This window comes from Mustela nigripes, chromosome 4, assembly GCF_022355385.1.
Source record: "Mustela nigripes isolate SB6536 chromosome 4, MUSNIG.SB6536, whole genome shotgun sequence".
In the NCBI taxonomy this organism is placed as follows: domain Eukaryota; kingdom Metazoa; phylum Chordata; class Mammalia; order Carnivora; family Mustelidae; genus Mustela; species Mustela nigripes.
Genome location: NC_081560.1, coordinates 61607438 through 61624579, shown reverse-complemented (window position 1 = coordinate 61624579; position 17142 = coordinate 61607438). Strand labels below are relative to the sequence as shown.

Here is a 17142-nt window from a genome sequence, read left to right as displayed (position 1 = left end):
TTACTTTTTTAAAAAAAAAAACCTCTGCATCCTTTAATGAGAGGTCTTTATCTTTTATCTGTTCACTTTTTTCCAGGTTTTAGGGACAAAGCCGGAGCTTCCAGATGGAAATGATGACGATGACACCATAGCAGACATAACGAACAGGAAAATGGCTAAACTCTACATGGTGAGTTCACTGTTAGTGAGTTCTATTGTTTTCACTAGACAGGATGCAGTCGGGGGACATGTTCTGGATGGGACTCTGCTACCGCTGATCATCCTCCATGCTCTCAAAGACAAGTGTGTCAGTAGAATCCATTCTTTCCTCTAGTATGTTTATTAAGATTCCTCTTTTTATTATTTTTAGTTATTTTTATTAAAAATGTCAAATCAGTGAAATTATTGCTACAACTTCAATAAAATGATATAGTGTTGCCATGCTAGTTTGCAACGATAGATTTTGATATATAATGTTCTTAAAATGTTTCCTTCGTGGAATAAAAATACTCAGTAAGCATTTTCTTATAAAATTTTTTTAAGATTTTATTTATTTATTTGACAGAGAGAGAGAGAGAGGCAGCAAGAGAGGGAATACAAGCAGAAGCAGTGGGAGAGGGAGAAGCAGGCTTTCTGCTGAGCAGAGAACCTGATACAGGGCTGGATCCCAGGACCATGGGATCATGACCCGTGCCAAAGGCAGACACTTAACAACTGAGCCACCCAGGCACCCCAAAATTTTGATAAACTATAAAATCTTCATGTTATTTTAAATATCCTATTTAGTCATAATGAAGGCTTTCTTTATTACAGGAGGGCAAAGCTATCAAATCAAACAGCTGGGAGGAAACAGGGTAAAAACGACCCTGTCCTGGGCATTGGATACATAGTTCCATGTCACCTCTCTGGTGATGGCCCACTGGATGACCTTGGGCAAGATACGACCATGCTGGGTCTCGGTTTTCTTATCTGTAAAAAAGAGAGACAGATTCCTTTAGAATATTATTCAGGTTCCTTAGAACTCCAGAATTTTATTATTTTATTGCTGGTGGAGGTAACAGAAGCCACAGATACACCAGTTAAGGAGAATAGTCAAAGGGATCCTGCAAGAGTTCCGTCCCCTCGTAATTTTCCAAGTGCATGATTTGGAGCAGACCATTCATCTCACTGAAGAACTAAGTAGTCATCAGCCACCACAGGAAGGAGTTACATTTTCTGCTTTAAGATAACTTTGAGCTCAGAAACTGATTTTGAGTGAAGACCAAGTTGTTAACTTGTGTCTAATAAGTTGTGTTTTGTAAGGAGTAAGTGAATTATTTTCTTCTTAGATGGCAAGGGAAAAAATGTGGTCATGACTTCTGCTAAGTACTGATGATTTTAATAGAAACTACACAGAAATTGTTATTCTAAAGACTTTGAGGGGGTGTCTTGGTGGCAGAGTTAGTTTAGCATGGACTCTTGGTTTGGGCTCAGGTCATGATCTCGGTCGGGGTCAAGGGATGGGCACGACTACCAGACTGTAAGCTCAGTGCGGAGTCTGCTTGGGATCCTGTCTTCCCTTTCCTTCCGCCCCCTCCCCCGACATGTGTTCCTGCTTTCTCTTCTTCTCTTTCTCAAATAAATAAATAAAAATTAAAAAACAAAGATTTCATGGCACCTTTTTTTTTCACTACTGCTTCTCAAACCCATTTAAAGCTTAACAAATATATTTTATGCCACATCACCAAATAAAACCATTCTCCCACTTGGACAGCATTAGCAACTGAAGAAATGTTTTAAAATGGGAAGATGTTAATCCTGAATCATTCCTCCCTCTAGTGGATAAAAAATGTATTGCATATATGTAAAACACCAGGTCTGTGAATAAATTTAATTGGAGTTGCAGAACACAGCTGGGAAACAGTCACCTACACAATTTATAAAAAAACAGAATTCAAGCCCCAGCATAATGCTGCACAGCTTGACTACTGATTTAGGGAAGGCCCCAGAATCCACATATTTATCAAGTACCCGGGTGATTACCTTGCAGCCTACAAGCTGGACTTTGAAAAACAGGGAATTCTAACATCACTTTCAGTTTTGCAATACCACATCCACCTTTAAAAAAATTGTTCTTTTAAAAAATTTTTTTTATTTTTAGATTTTATTTATTTGAGACAGAGAGAGTGTGCGTGTGTGTGCACGCACACGAGGGAGCAGGAGAAGCAGACTCCCTGCTGGGTGGGGAGCTCCATCAGCAATCTCAGGACCCCAAGATCATGACCTGAGCTGAAGGCAGTTGTGTAACTGACTGAGCCACTAAAAAAAAGAAATGTTCTGCGGTTGTTTCCAAACTTTGACAGTCTAAATAAATATTTGTGCCAGAAGAAAATTACTTGGACAATTTACACAAAGAATACTTAAATTACAGGACCTAATCTGGGAATAGTCTCTATGTATAGACTGTAATGAGCCACTGCCTTCTTAGCATAGCGCTTGGCCTATGGTAGGCACTCAATAAATGCTGAATGAATAAAGGTTTAAGCTTTGTTTTTCTTAATGTGGGTGCAGTGAGTCTTAGATTATTACCTAGTTGAAAAGATTGCTATAAAAATTAGTAACTAATCATGTAAAGTTCATCGCCTGGTGCCTATTATTTGGAAATCTCAACAAACCTTAGCCATTACTATTACCACTATTATTTTCTGGTTCTTTAGTTCCAGCGTTGAAACTTAACTTTCTGTTAATGGTTTTTTTACCCCAAAAGAATTTTTTTAATTCTTATATAGTTAACATATAGTGTTCTCTTGGTTTCTGGTGATTAATACAGTGTTTCAACAATTCTATTCATCACTCAGTGCTCATCATGATACATGTCCTCTTAAACCCCTTCATGTATTTCACCCATCGCCCCACCCACCTCCCCTCTGATAACCATCAGTTTGTTCTCTATGGTTAAGAGTCTGTTTCTTGGTTTCTTTCTCCTTCCTTTGTGCGTTTGTTTTGTTTTTGTTTTTGTTTTAAAGATTTTATTTATTTATTGGACAGAGAGAGATCACAGTAGACAGAGAGGCAGGCAGAGAGAGAGAGAGGGAAGCAGGCTCCCCGCTGAGCAGAGAGCCCGATGCGGGACTCGATCCCAGAACCCCGAGATCATGACCTGAGCCAAAGGCAGCGACTTAACCCACTGAGCCACCCAGGTGCCCCTGTTTTGTTTTCTTAAATTCCACATATCAGTGAAATCATATGGTATTTGTCTTTCTCCAACTTATTTCACTTAGCAGTATACTCTCTAGATCTATCCATGTTGCTGCAAATGGCAAAACATCATTCCTTTTTATGGCTGAGTAATATTCCATTGTTTATAGACACACCATATATTCTTTATACATTCATCAATCAATGTACAATTGAGCTGTTTCCATAATTTGGCTATTGTAGATGATGCTGCTGTAAACATAGAAATGCATCTGTCCCTCTGAATTAGTGTTTTGCATTTTGGAGTTAAATATCCAATAATGGAATTGTTGGATCATATGGTAGTTCTATTTTTAATTTTTTGAAGAACCTCCGTACTATTTCTGCTGTGGCTGTACCAGTTTGCATTCCCACCAACAGTGCATCAGGGTTTCTTTTTCTCCTCATTCTTGCCAACACTTGTTTTTTCTTGTGTTCTTGATTGTAGCCGATCTGACAGGCTTAAGTGATATCACATTATGGTTTTGATTTTTTTTAAAGATTCTATTTATTTATTTGACAGACAGAAATCACAAGTAGGCAGAGAGGCAGGCAGAGAGAGAGAGGGAAGCAGGCTCCTTGCTGTGCAGAGAGCCCGATGTGGGGCTTGATCCCAGGACCCTGAGACCATGACCTGAGCTAAAGGCAGAGGCTTTAACCTACTGAGCCACCCAGGTGCCCTTATGGTTTTGATTTTTAATTCCCTGATGATAAATGTTGATGAGCATCTTTTCATGTGTCTGTTGTCCATCTGTATGTCTTCTTTGGAGGAGTGTCTGTTCATGTCTTATACTCATTTTTAATTGGACCGTTGGGGGTTTTTTGGTGCTGGGTGATGTAAGTTCTTTATATATTTGGGATACTAACCCTTTGTCAGATATGTCATTCAAAAGTATCTTCTCCTATTCTGTGGATTGTCTTTTAGTTTTGTTGATTGTCCAAAGGACCTTTAAGAAGCCTTTTAGGGAGGTACCTGGGGGGCTCAGTGGGTTAAAGCCTCTGCCTTCAGGATCCTGGGATCAAGCCCTACATTGGGCTCTCTGCTCAGTAGGATTCCTGCTTCTCTCTCTCTCTCTCTCTGCCTGCCTCTCTGTCTACTTGTGATTTCTGTTGGTCAAATAAATGAAATCTTTAAAAAAATTTTTAAATAAATCAAAAGTCTTTTAGGTATAGTGCCTGGGTGGCACAGTCATTAAGTGCCTGCCTTCAGCTCAGGTCATGATCCCAGAGTCCTGGAATTGAGTCCCCTATCAAGCTGCCTGCTCAGCAGGGAGTCTGCTTCTTTCTCTCCCACTTCCCTGCTTGTGTCCCCTCTCGTGCTCTCTCACTCTCTCTCTGTCAAAGAAATAAATAAAATCTTTTTAAAATTTTTTAAAATTAAAAAAAAAATAGCCTTTTAGGGTATAATTTGGCTCATGGATTTTTGTTGTTGTTGTTGTTGTTGTTTTAATAGCTTTGTTGAGATACAATTTACATACCATATCCATTAAAAGTATGCAATTCAATGGTTGTTATTATAATTACAGAGTTGTGCAAACATCACCATGATGTAATTTTAGAACATTTTTATTATCTGCAAACAAGTTCGTGGTTTTTATATTAGGTTTCAGATGCCAGTGGATCCATGAGAGTGACTGTGGTTGCAGAAGAGAACCCTTTCTCCATGGCGATGCTGCTTTCCGAAGAATGCTTTATTTTGGACCATGGTTCTGCAAAACAAATTTTCGTATGGAAGGGTAAGAAATACCATTGACATAGTAGCTGCACTGCAGACTTAATGGCTATCTCTTTGAAAAGGTAAAGAAAACTTTTCTGATTTAAAAAAGAAAGCCTATCATTTTGAGACTTGATCTGTAAATAGCTCATATAAAATGCAGATATCAAAACTGTGTTTTCTTCCTACTAGTATCATTTGCCAAGAACGATTGGGTTAAAGATAGCATTGGGCAATATAAAAAGAATCTTTTATATATAATGGCAATCATTAGGATACTACAAAATATATTTAACATACCAGGACAGTTTTGTCATGCTCAGTGTCATATTTAAATTAAAATTATAATCATGTTTATTGCTTGGGGTGTGCAAATGTTTCATAATCATATAATGTTTTCCCTCTCTGATATTCTGTCCTTTTCATTTATCTTCCATTTAGGTAAAGACGCTAATCCCCAGGAGAGAAAAACTGCAATGAAGACAGCTGAAGAATTCCTAAAGCAAATGAATTATTCCAGCAATACCCAAGTAAGTGTGTGTGGAAATGAGCTGGCTAGAAAAAAAAAATTAAGATGTGGGAGCTCATCCTGTCTTCACAAAACTTGTGTGAGAATTTGGATCAAACTACCCTATGCATGGAAGTCATTCTTCCCTTGTGTGTGTGCCACACTGTGTCCCATGTCCCTAGAACCATAGTTTTGTGGAGGATGGAATTTTGCAGAAACTGGAGATCAGACCTTCTATGGGCTGCATTATGAAAAAAGACCCCATCTGCTTCCTCCATGGCGTTTCAGTCGAGATGATCAACCACAGTTGGATGCACTGAGAGCACTTTTCAGTTAGTCCTTAGAGCAGGTTGTACAGACCTGGGCTAATAGCCAGATAATATTTGGCTTCACTGACATCCGCTTAAACACCTGATTAGTTACTCTTCCTTTTCTGAGTCTTTCAGTCTCATCCTTTCTCTTCAGTTTATGTCTTCACACAAGGAACACAATGAGATCATTTCTTCCAGGTTACAGATCTCTGATAAACCTAATGCAGAATAAGAGTCACACATATTTGACTGTAATGGTAACATGACAGAGCTCTGTTCTTACTTCAAGCATCCAAATTCAGGGGCAGTCACTTTAGTTGTGACAAAAAGCAGAGGTGGATAGTTTCACCTTCATATCTGATAATCTTCCATTTCACACTCACTCACAGATCCCAGCTTCTAGGTTTACATCTGTCACCACAGAAACCAAGACAGTCTTTTCCTGAGTTTTTTTCTCCACTCCTAGATGAATGTCTTTCCTCTATTTTATTTTTAGAATAATTATCATTGTTTTAAATTTTAGATTCAAGTTCTTCCAGAAGGAGGGGAAACACCAATCTTCAAACAGTTCTTTAAGGACTGGAGAGAGAAAGATCAGAGTGATGGCTTCGGGAAAGTCTATGTCACCGAGAAAGTGGCTCAAATAAAACAAATTCCATTTGATGCCTCAAAACTACACACTTCTCCCCAGATGGCTGCCCAGCACAATATGGTGGATGATGGTTCCGGAAAAGTGGAGGTAATTGGCTGCTTTTGTTTGTGTCTGTTTTCCTCAAGCCCATGTATGCCAGTATACCTGGAAATGTAACTTCAGAAGACTACAAACTTTGTCATTTAACTTTACTTATCAATAAAGGTGGCCCATGACTGTATATTAAATCAGGGAATTTAAAGTTGGAAGAGACAGTTTCTGACCTTCAATCCTATGTTACAATGTGTGTGTTGAGATTCCAAGAAGTTAGGCTATCTGTGCAAGATCACCTCATTACTATTAGACATGCTGTGGAAACCAGCCATCTTGTTTCCTGGTCCAGAATTGCTCCCACTCCTGGAATTGGGATTGTCCAGTGAGGACGAGTGGCTCTGAATGTACCAGCGACCATTAGTTAGACCTTTCCTTGTACCTTACGGGCACTCACAAAAGCAAATTGGGTACGTGCTAAACTCACAGATATTTATAGAGCATGCAAATTGTTTGTTGTTTATCCTCTTTTTCTGAAAAAAATTGCCCATAACCCCCTAATAAATATCCCTAATTCAATTCTCTTCACCCTCTACTCTTGAGTCATCTAACTTAATGAGTACTGGGTAATGTCGTGTCTTATTATAAAACATTTTAATGGCGTTCCGTTTTCAGCTGGGCCTGCAGGCTCTTCCAGGATTTGATCCTTGATCTCCTGGCTGCCTCACTCTACCACTGCCTGAGGGCTCTTCCCTCCTCCCTCTGGCTAAAGTCTCCATTCCTTTTCCTGCAGAATTCAGTTCAGTCATAAGCTGAAGCTCTTTGAGAAGCCTCCCCTCTGTCCTGGAGCTGCCAGCTGCCTTTGTGCTCAAACCATAAGTGATATTTCTCACAGAACCATCATCTAAGGACTGCAGAACAGTTTATTTTTCTTCCTGGCCCTCTCCTTAGTTCCTTGAGGGCTGGAATTGAATAGTTTATCCTTGTATTCCCAAGGCTTACTACAATGTTTGGAGCAAAGTATATGAGAAAGAAATTTAAGAAGTAATTTTGCCTCTTTTCAAAGACATGAAGGTGTGCATCTCAGCTATCTGGGGGTTGCAAGAACTGCAAAGGGAGAAAGGCCCCACATGGCCATTGTCCGAGGGGTATCAGCTTGCTGTCTGGGTCTGTCTCCTGCTCACATGCGCTTTTCTGCAGCTCAGCACAGCAGGAGGGTCTGGTGGCAGATTTGGCTTTCCAGCACCAGGTCCCAGGGACAGTCTCTTGTGTTGACTCTGAGATGTCCTCCTGAGTCAGCCCCGGACTTCGGAAGTCTCGGAGATTTCTCTAGGCTTTTAGGTTTAGCCCTGGGGTGCTGTTGTTTCTCCCCTGCTCACCAGGATGTCGTGCTTCTCTCTGAAAGCACTGCTGCTCCTCCATCACCAAATTTCAAGGGGAGGCGTGTATCCTCCCCGGCCCCCGGAGGGTGCGCATGCGCACTTTGCCTGGCAGGCTTTCGTGTTGCTTTCCTAGTTCATCTACAGCTCTCATCTCTCCAACCTGGAGTGTCTTTAATCTGTGATGAGGTTGAGAACCCAGAAAAAAAAAAAAAAAAAGTTTCTGCCTACTTTTATCTTTTCAGTCTTATGCCTAAATGGCACCTCTTGAAAATAGTCAAGCTATTGGCATCTTGATTATTTGGTCCCTATCTGCCACTCTTGCCTGAGGAAATAATCATGCTTTACTGTGCTGGGGGAAAAAAAATTTAATAAACAAACAGGTTGTCTCCCAATTAATGAAATATTTTATGCAAGTTACGAGATATATTTCTGAACCGAATATTTTAGTTCCTTATTTCACCAGAGTCTTGTGTTATTTTCACTAATCAATCGAACAGTAGGTATGTATTAATAGGCTCAGAACTGATGTAAGTACTCTGGAGGATGCAAAAAATATATGTATAAACACTTAAAAAATCAGTGAACCAATTGTCAAACTGATAAAATCTCTTCCTGTTGTTTAATTTGTAAGCTAGTTAGAAAAGTATTTAAAAGTTGTTTAATAATAGATCTAAAAACAAAACAAAACAAAACAAAACTCCTGAGAAGTACTATTAGATCAAGAAAATTTTAATTTTGCTATGGACATTCCATTCCTTTCAGATATGGCGTGTAGAAAATAATGGTAGGGTTGAAATTGACCAGAACTCCTATGGTGAATTCTATGGTGGTGACTGCTACATTATACTCTATACTTATCCCAGAGGACAGATCATCTACACCTGGTAAGTTCTCCTCTTTCCTAAAATCTCAAGTTTCAAGGTGGACAGATTTTACTCCATTTACATTTCATCAAATTCCACAGGATGGGACACCTGGGTGACTCAGTGGATTAAAGCATCTGCCTTCAGCTAAGGTCATGATCCCAGGGTCCTGGGATCGAGCCCCAAGTCCAGGTTCTCTGCTCAGTGGGGAGCCTGCTTCCCCCTCCCTCTCTCTGCCTGCCTCTCTGCCTACTTGTGATCTCTGTCTGTCAAATAAATAAATAACCTTTAAAAAAAAAATTCCATGGGACAAGGGGTAGAATTATCCTATAGTTATCCCGGTGAGATTTGTATAGCATGCATGTGGTATTTTCTTTCAGTATGATTTTTGACTCTGATTTGTAGCTCTTCTCCACAAGCAGGAAGGGTTAGATAAAAAATCATCCTTTCTAGGGGTCCCTGGGTGACTCAGCTGGTTAAGCCTCCAACTCTTAATTTCTGCTCAAGTCTCAATCTCAGGGTTGTGAGATCAAGTCCCTAGGTGGGGCTCCTAGCTCAGCAGGGAGTCTGCTGGAGGTTCTCTTTCTTCCTCTCCCTCTGCTCCTCCTCCCACTCATGCATGCTTTCACTCGTTCTCTCAGATAAGTAAATAAATTCTTTTAAAATCATCCTTTCTAGTGTAGGAACAAGATTTTGGTATCCAAATGTAGTGTTCTTTTAGTAGATATGCGGTTAAATATCTCGCCTCCTGTGCAAGCTAACTCCAGCTAGCTAGTACTGACCACCATGCGTTCTTATTATTAAAATTCACTGAGGTCCTTCGTAATTGGAGCTGCAAAGTGGCAGTGAGGCAAACCCTCTGGGGGATATATATCATTTATGGCTCTGTTTCATACCCCAGGAACCTCAAATTGATGCATTTTTACTCTTGGTCCCCATGAAATTTGTGGCAATAAAGGAGAAAAAAAATTGCCAGCACACCCACCTCTTAATGTGGTTTTCCATAATAATTTGAGTTAATTGAAGGTTAAGTTTACTTAGAGTCTAGTGCCAAGGCTCTGATCAGTGGGAAATGTCCAATCGGGTAAGTGAAGCATACATACCATGCTGGGCTGTTCCAAAGGGATGGGGATTCTGCAACAAATCATATAGTGTCAGATTCTCCAACTTTTTATTAAGTGAAATCAGGGTGAAAGGTACAGGGGTGAAGCAGGATCCTACTTTTGCCTACATGATGATGGCAACATTCAGTGGGCGTATTGAGTGTACATGGACACGGGTCTCTGTTGATATGGAGATGTTTCTCTGTGGTGAGGGTCCTGCCAGATGAGAGTCACCTCCATCTGGACAGTGTAACCACTTACCACTTACCCTGACCGGTGCCTTGAGGCCAGCCAAGTTCAGGAGATGGGATGATTATCTTTATCCTATAGGCTCTTGGTGTCCAAAGGATGGTCTGGGAACCAGAAACATCAGCATTGCCTGGAAGCTGGTTAAAAATGTACAATTTGGGTTGCCTGGGTGGCTCAGTGGGTTAAGCATCTGCCTTTGGCTCAGGTCATGATCTCAGGTTCCTGGGATGAGTCCTGTATCAGGCTCTCTGCTCAGCGGGGAGCCTGCTTCCTCCTCTATCTGTCCACCTCTCTGCCTACTTGTGATGTCTGTCAAATAAATAAATAAAATCTTTAAGAAAAAAAAAAAAAGAAATGTACAATTCCAGGACCCACCTTTGGCCCACTAAAGCACAACATGCAATTGAACAAGATCCCAGATGATCCACATACACTCTCCTGATTAACAGGCCCTGCACCACCTTAGGCAATGGTTCCCATCACATCCTGTCAATCATTAATGTATTTAGCTACTTGACTCTCTGTTTATGATGTCATCTTCATAGCAACCATTTTTTTGAGCAGCATGTTTGTGCCAGCAAAGTGCTAGGTGTTTTCATTATTATGTTTCTTCCTCACAACCAGGTTATTTTTGAAAGACAGAAAGGGAGGGGAGAGACTTAAGATGAAGTAACTTAACCCAAATTCCCAACTGTTGTACCTGGTGAAGGAGCATTTCACACTTTGATAAACAGCTCTTTTTAAGTCTAAAGTTGAGCACCCCTATACCCTGGTGTAAGCTCTGTCCTTCTTTTGCAATTTTTTCTTCCAAAATATTAGCTCAGAAAAGTGTTTCTGGAAAGCATGGCCTTTACAGGGACAAATCGGTTGTTCTCAGTCAGCTTTTCTTTTGCATTCTGTTTCTTGGTCTTTCTCTCTGCTCTCTTTTGCATATAAAAAATCTAATTGATTGTGGCACTTAGCTCAGACAAGAGAGATGAAACAAGCAGCTCAAGAGCACATTTTGAAAAATTGATAATTCACCATCTACGTAAACAACTATGTGGCTGTAACGAAGACAGACTAAATTGGATGATAAATGTTAAATGCAGTTACTTTTTCTCAACTCATTTGAAAGTATTCACCGAGCACTTTCTATGCGCCAAGCACTGTGCTAGATAGATACTAAAGATACTGTGGTGGAAAAAAAAAAATGACTCGTGTCCCAAGATGTGATACTTTATTTATTTTTTTTAAGATTTTACTTATTTGACAGTCAGAGATCACTAGTAGTCAGAGAGGCAGGCAGAGAGAGAGGAAGGGAAGCAGGCTCCTTGCTGAGCAGAGAGCCCAATGTAGGGCTCGATCCCAGGACCCTGAGATCGTGACCTGCGCCAAAGGCAGATGCTTAACCCACTCAGCCACCCGGGAGCCCCAAGATTTGATACTTTAAAAAGAAGCAGGTGATTAACAGGCATTTCAATGAAGTATGAAGGATTTTAAGATAAAACCAGGCTTAATCTTTGGGGAATTCTAGACGAGATACCAAGCCCACCCGTAGGCCTCCTGGAAGTGACATCTAACTGGGAACAGAGGAGCAGGTAGGCAGGCAAGCAAATAGAGAAGTTGTACTAAGCAACGCAGGGGACATGTGCTCTAATTTACTAGTAACGACTTATGGCTGGAGCAAAGTTAGGGAGCAAAAGATAAAATCAGAGAAATCAGAAGGAGCCAACCTATGAACAGCCTTGGAACCATCCTAGGGAGGATGAACTTTATTTTCAGGGCATTGGGAACCAGTCAAAGAGTTTGCTCAGGGAGCAATATGATTGGCTTTCCTCTTACAGAAGTTATTTTTGGTTGACATCTCTGAGAATGGGCTGATGGGAGAAGGCCGGTGGCAGGGAAGCCACTGGGAATGTGTTGCAGTAATTCAGCCAAGGGATAATGTGGCCAGAACTCAGTGTTAGAGCAACAGGGAGGGACGGATAAGATGAGTTTGTAGTATTAAGGCATTGGTATCAGAAAGACTGGGTATGAGAAACAGGGAAGATGACCAAATCACAGGTGGCCCCCGATTTCTGGTCCGTGCACACATGGGTAGTGTTTCATTCACTGAGATAAGAAACTCAGGAGGAGGGCAGGCTTGGCCCTGACTATAAAAAAATCAGAGGGGAAAAAGTGAGAATATGCCATATTCTTAATAATTACTCTCTTTAGGACGGGACTAGGGTGGAAGAAGAGGTCATTTAATTTGTTCTTTCCAATTTTATGTGATCAAGGTTCCTAGGATAAGAATTTATCATTTTTTGAGATATCAAGAAGATACATTAGATATTTCAGGGTCCTTTTGAGAGTCTTATTTTCACGGATGTTAAATATGTCAGTTTGTTAACGTTGTGTGGTTTGTAGGACTTCAAAAGCTTGTGTAAAGGCAGTGTAGAGACATTTAGAAAATAAGCAGATCTCTTGAATATAAGCTTTCAAACTAAACAGCTTCCCAGGTTATATGATAATTTTGATGCAGGAATGTAAATGGTTAAGTTTGAGGCACAGTAAAAGATGAAGGACGAGAATTAAATCATCTACTGAATACACATATTGTTGTGGCTTTTTAAAAAATTTCTGAAACCACTTGTATTCTAAAATGTGGTCTTTTCTCGGGAATGTCAAGTAGTTGAAATTGAACAGACGTTGAACAATGGCAATGATGAATCTCTCAAAGCAGTAAATTCTATTTTCCTGCAGCATTTATTTGTAATGAGTAACAAGTGCCAAAGATTTATAAAGGAAAAATCATGTCAAAGTAGAGTTGTCCGCTCTCACCCCCACTACCCCTAAGTGTAGGTTTTCAAAACTGGAGTGGAGCAACTTTATTATGTCTTAGTTGTGGTGGAGTGTTTGACCCCCTGGGTCACAGATCCATAAAGCAAATGAGTCTGAATCTGTGTGGAAAGGAGCAAGCGTCACTTTGACATGAAGTGGAAGAGGAGCTGGAGGTAAGTAGTGAAAAATTTATTAAGAGCATCAGAAGGCAGGAGTTTGGTGAGGGTTTCTAGGTTTGCTGGATGAAATGCTTCAAGGAAAAAAAATGGAAATTGAGACAAAAGTTTGGTAATAATGTCTATAGTCAGTTGAATGTTTTTCTACAGATTAAAAAAAGGAAATAGAGAACTAGGCAGGGAACTGCAGATGTGACAGAGAAAGGACAGGTGGTAACAGACCCCTCTATGTTACTCCCTACACGGTGCTCCCAGAGGCTTGCTGAAGTGTTTGTTAACATTATAAGCTCCTGAAAAATTTACGCTATTGGCATTAAATTTAAGCTATTGGCATTAAAAGACTATCTTTATGAGTAAGCTTTATTAGGGAAAACATTTTTTTATTTTCTTTTGAATGTGTGCCTCACATGAGCATGTCTCCCCTCCCCCCCAACTTTTTAGAACTTTTTCCTAACATTTGACTCTGTTATGGTACAATGAAATATTCTGAAATCAACAAAACTTGTTTCTTGTACTCAGTGTTTTGGGGCATGTGTACGTGTATATATGTATTGCCCAGGATGGAAAGTTAGTGCTAATTTATTCTGGGTATTGGACAAGTAGATCACTCTTAAGGTTTCAGAAGAAAAGATATGGTTGACTCCTTTTTTTGAAAGATTTATTTATTTATTTTAGAAAAAGAGAACAAGTGTGTGTGTGTGTGAGTTGGGGGGAGGGGCATCAGGAGAGAGGGAGAGAGAGAGACTCCAGCAGACTCCCTGCTGAGCAGAGAGCTCCATGCGATGCAGGGTTCAATCTCATGACTTCCAGATCATGACTTGAGCCAAAATCAGGAGTCGGATACATAACCGACTGAGCCAACCTGACACCCTAATAGGGTTAGCTTCTGAAATTCGATTCCAGGATTAGTATTTTTCCTGCTAACCCCTAGTCAGGCAGAGGTGGGATAATTGGCTAGAAACAAACCATGCTCAGTGCTTCGGCTTTCCCCCCACAAACTCATCAAACAAGCCGATCTCCCAAAGTTTGCTGTACAGGTTAAGCTAGTGGTTGGAGTTATAGCCACAAGGTACCTTTGAAAGAGAAATTGCAAATGAACTGGATGAACTGATTTATTGACCCCTGTCTGGGTCTCTGGTAACTGAGCCACTCTTACGGTTTTATGCATAAAACCTTTAAAGAATTGCTAGCATGACAAAATGGGGCCACTCCGTCACGTACTTCTGATGATTCTTTCCTTGATTTTTCTGGGTCCAGACATTTGTTACTATGGTCACCAAATGCTGATGTAAAGATAGAATGCTTCTAATATCCAGCCTAATAGATGGGGCTCATATTCTACTCAGATGGATTATTTTTACTGTGGAGACAATTTCCCAAAATAGGCAGCCTCCACTTGAAATGAGACAGACCTGATTACTGAGCTAAGTTATGTAAGGAGATAAGCCTCAGTTTCTTTTCCTATAATATGAGGATAAAAAATATAATTATCATGTGGAGGTCTAGGTAATATGCAGGGCAATTCATGGGTCAAGGTTAGCACTTTCAGAAAAACGATACCTTCTCTGGCTGTATCTTGTCAAAATGGTTTCATCTTGATCTTTCCTAATGACTTAAATCTCTGAAATGCCTACACTAGAAAGTCTTAAAACTTAAATACAAGCTGGGTGCCTGGGTGGCTCAGTGGGTTAAGCCATTGCCTTCGGCTCAGGTCATGATCTCAGGGTCCTGGGATCAAGTCCTGCATCGGGCTCTCTGCTCAGCAGGGGGCCTGCTTCCCTCTCTCTCTCTCTCTCTCTGCCTGCCTCTCTGCCTACTTGTGATCATTCTTTGTCAAATAAATAAATAAAATCTTTAAAAATAAAAAAAAAAACCTTAAATACAAGCTAATTTTCTTTACTTTGGTTCCTCCAGGCAAGGAGCAGATGCCACAAGAGATGAGCTGACAACATCTGCATTCCTGACCGTTCAGTTGGATAGATCCCTCAGAGGACAGGCTGTGCAGGTTGGGGTAGTTTCTCTCCCACAACTCACCCACGTTATTTGCTGGCCCAGTGACTACTTAAAGATCTCTCCAGTTGGGATGGGAATTTGGTCTTTCCTAAATATTACATTTTTTCATTTTGCAACTTAAATGTTCCTGCTTTCATGCCATACTACTTCTCTCAGATTCTGGAAAAGAGGGAGCAAACAAAATTGAAAAACAAAAGCAAAAACAAAAAACTAGTTAACAGATCAAAGGAACCAAAGGAATTGATAGTTATTTGACATAAAACTGTTCTACCCAAGTTATTACTCCCAGCTGATCACTTTCCAGTTTTCAGATCTTTGTAAGTGTGTAATTACTTCTTAAAAGATAATAATTAAACATTGAGGTAAATCAGATATTTTAGTACATAAAATTTAAAATGTGGACGCCAAATTTGGTCTTCTAGCTGGTTTTTTTCCTGTCTTGGTACTTGACAGTCGATATATAAAGCAAGTTAGATCTTAAAATTTGAAGTTTCATATTAACTTTTTAATATTTTTACAAATTAGCAAGATGACTGAATTCTTTAAATGCACTGAACTTTCCCCTGAACAATTATATTCACTTTTGAATGAAATATTTCTAGTTAAGAACTGACATAAGTATCATTTGATTAACGTTTAAAGTATTCCTTAAATTATTCAAAGACTTTGAAGACATACATTGTGACTTATAAATTCTGTATTTTGTAATAAAATATTTGATACACCCAGTGAATGAATTTCCATTGTTAGTCTGTCACATCCCAAATTCCCAATGAGATGGTAATGTTTAGTTTTATCACTAGATGGCAGTAGTTCACAGTAATGTTTAAACAACTCCAGTCCCCCATGCCTCTGTTTTAAATTCCTTTGTAGGGTATGTTAACAATAGCGAAACATTTTCAACTTAACTTTTATCTCTTTTATTTGAATTTAACAATGGAAAAATGGATCTTAATTATTTCCCCCCCTTTTTTATCTATGTTGGCAACATAGAAAAACATAACATTGAGGTTTTCTCAATGTTAAGGGAAATGCCAAGGCAGCAACATTTTAAGTAATCCTAGCTTTGGGGCTGTGATTTAAAAAAGATTTCTGTGAGTTGCTACTTGCTTATTTGAATGCCTACTAATTGGAAGATCCCTGTGGTTGGCTCAGTCATGAGTCATGCGACCCTTAAGCTTGAGGTTGTGAATTCAAGCTTCACGTTGGGCATAGAAATTACTCAAAAAAATTTTTTTAAATGAAATGAAAAAGAAAGATGCCTGTGACGTTAATTATTTTTAGTGCTCCCTAGGCCTCCCTGCTATGGTGTATGCATTTATTTGGGCTTCTAGAAAAAGACACACCAGGGTGCATAAGACAGTTCAATTTTAAATAAAATATTAATTAAAAAATAATTGAAATAATTTTAAAAATAGAGAGCTAACACAAAAGTTGAACTCTTTATGTAAGAAATTACATCAACAATTTATGTAAGAAATAAGAAACTCATTTCTAATCCAATGTCTGGTGTTAAACTAACAAGTGAAAGTAAATAATTTACCATTTACTTTCTTTAATTTCCTTGTCCTGAAAAGTCCTTATATTACATATTTTTAGAGTGTTTATATCAAGCAAATCTATTACCATCCTTATGAATAAAAAGTAGAAAACAAATTCTATTTATTTTTGCCAGATTTTGATGTTTGGAAGCCAGATTGTCATCATCTTTTCATCTCATGGTTACAGAGATGTAGAAATAATGACTATGCTTTTGTGTCGTCTTATTTTTGGAAGCATTTAAATGCACATCTCCTTACCTTCTGAACAAGTTCCAAAATATTTCTGAAACAAGTGTGTCACTACACAACTGTCAAGTGTCAATGCTCTTGAAAAAAGAGTAATTTTTACAAACAATGGTGTACATCAGCACTTTGCTGTCTTTTCTCTTTTGGAGATGTACATGAACACACTTACAGCTTTGGACTTTCTGGAAGCAGGACATGGTGCCCTACGGTGCTGTCTCCCCCTGGAAGAAATAGTTCAGTGTGCTGTGTCTGGAGTCAAAAACGCTTAACTCAGCCAGAAAACCATGCTTCATTAGCATTCACCTATATTTTCTGTTAATCACCATGCCTCCTGCTCTCAATTTCCTATTTATT

The 17142-nt window shown here is 39.4% G+C and overlaps 1 protein-coding gene across 1 annotated transcript in view; it reads left to right on the top strand.

Moving 5' to 3' along the window:
* Positions 1 to 17142, top strand: part of SCIN (scinderin) — a 75834-nt gene that overhangs the window by 44236 nt on the left and 14456 nt on the right. Inside the window, exons 5-10 of the mRNA XM_059396772.1 lie at positions 77 to 169; positions 4799 to 4931; positions 5351 to 5439; positions 6252 to 6467; positions 8555 to 8676; positions 14903 to 14993. Of these exons, the coding sequence (XP_059252755.1) occupies positions 77 to 169; positions 4799 to 4931; positions 5351 to 5439; positions 6252 to 6467; positions 8555 to 8676; positions 14903 to 14993 (744 nt within the window). The remainder of the gene's footprint in view (positions 1 to 76; positions 170 to 4798; positions 4932 to 5350; positions 5440 to 6251; positions 6468 to 8554; positions 8677 to 14902; positions 14994 to 17142) is intronic.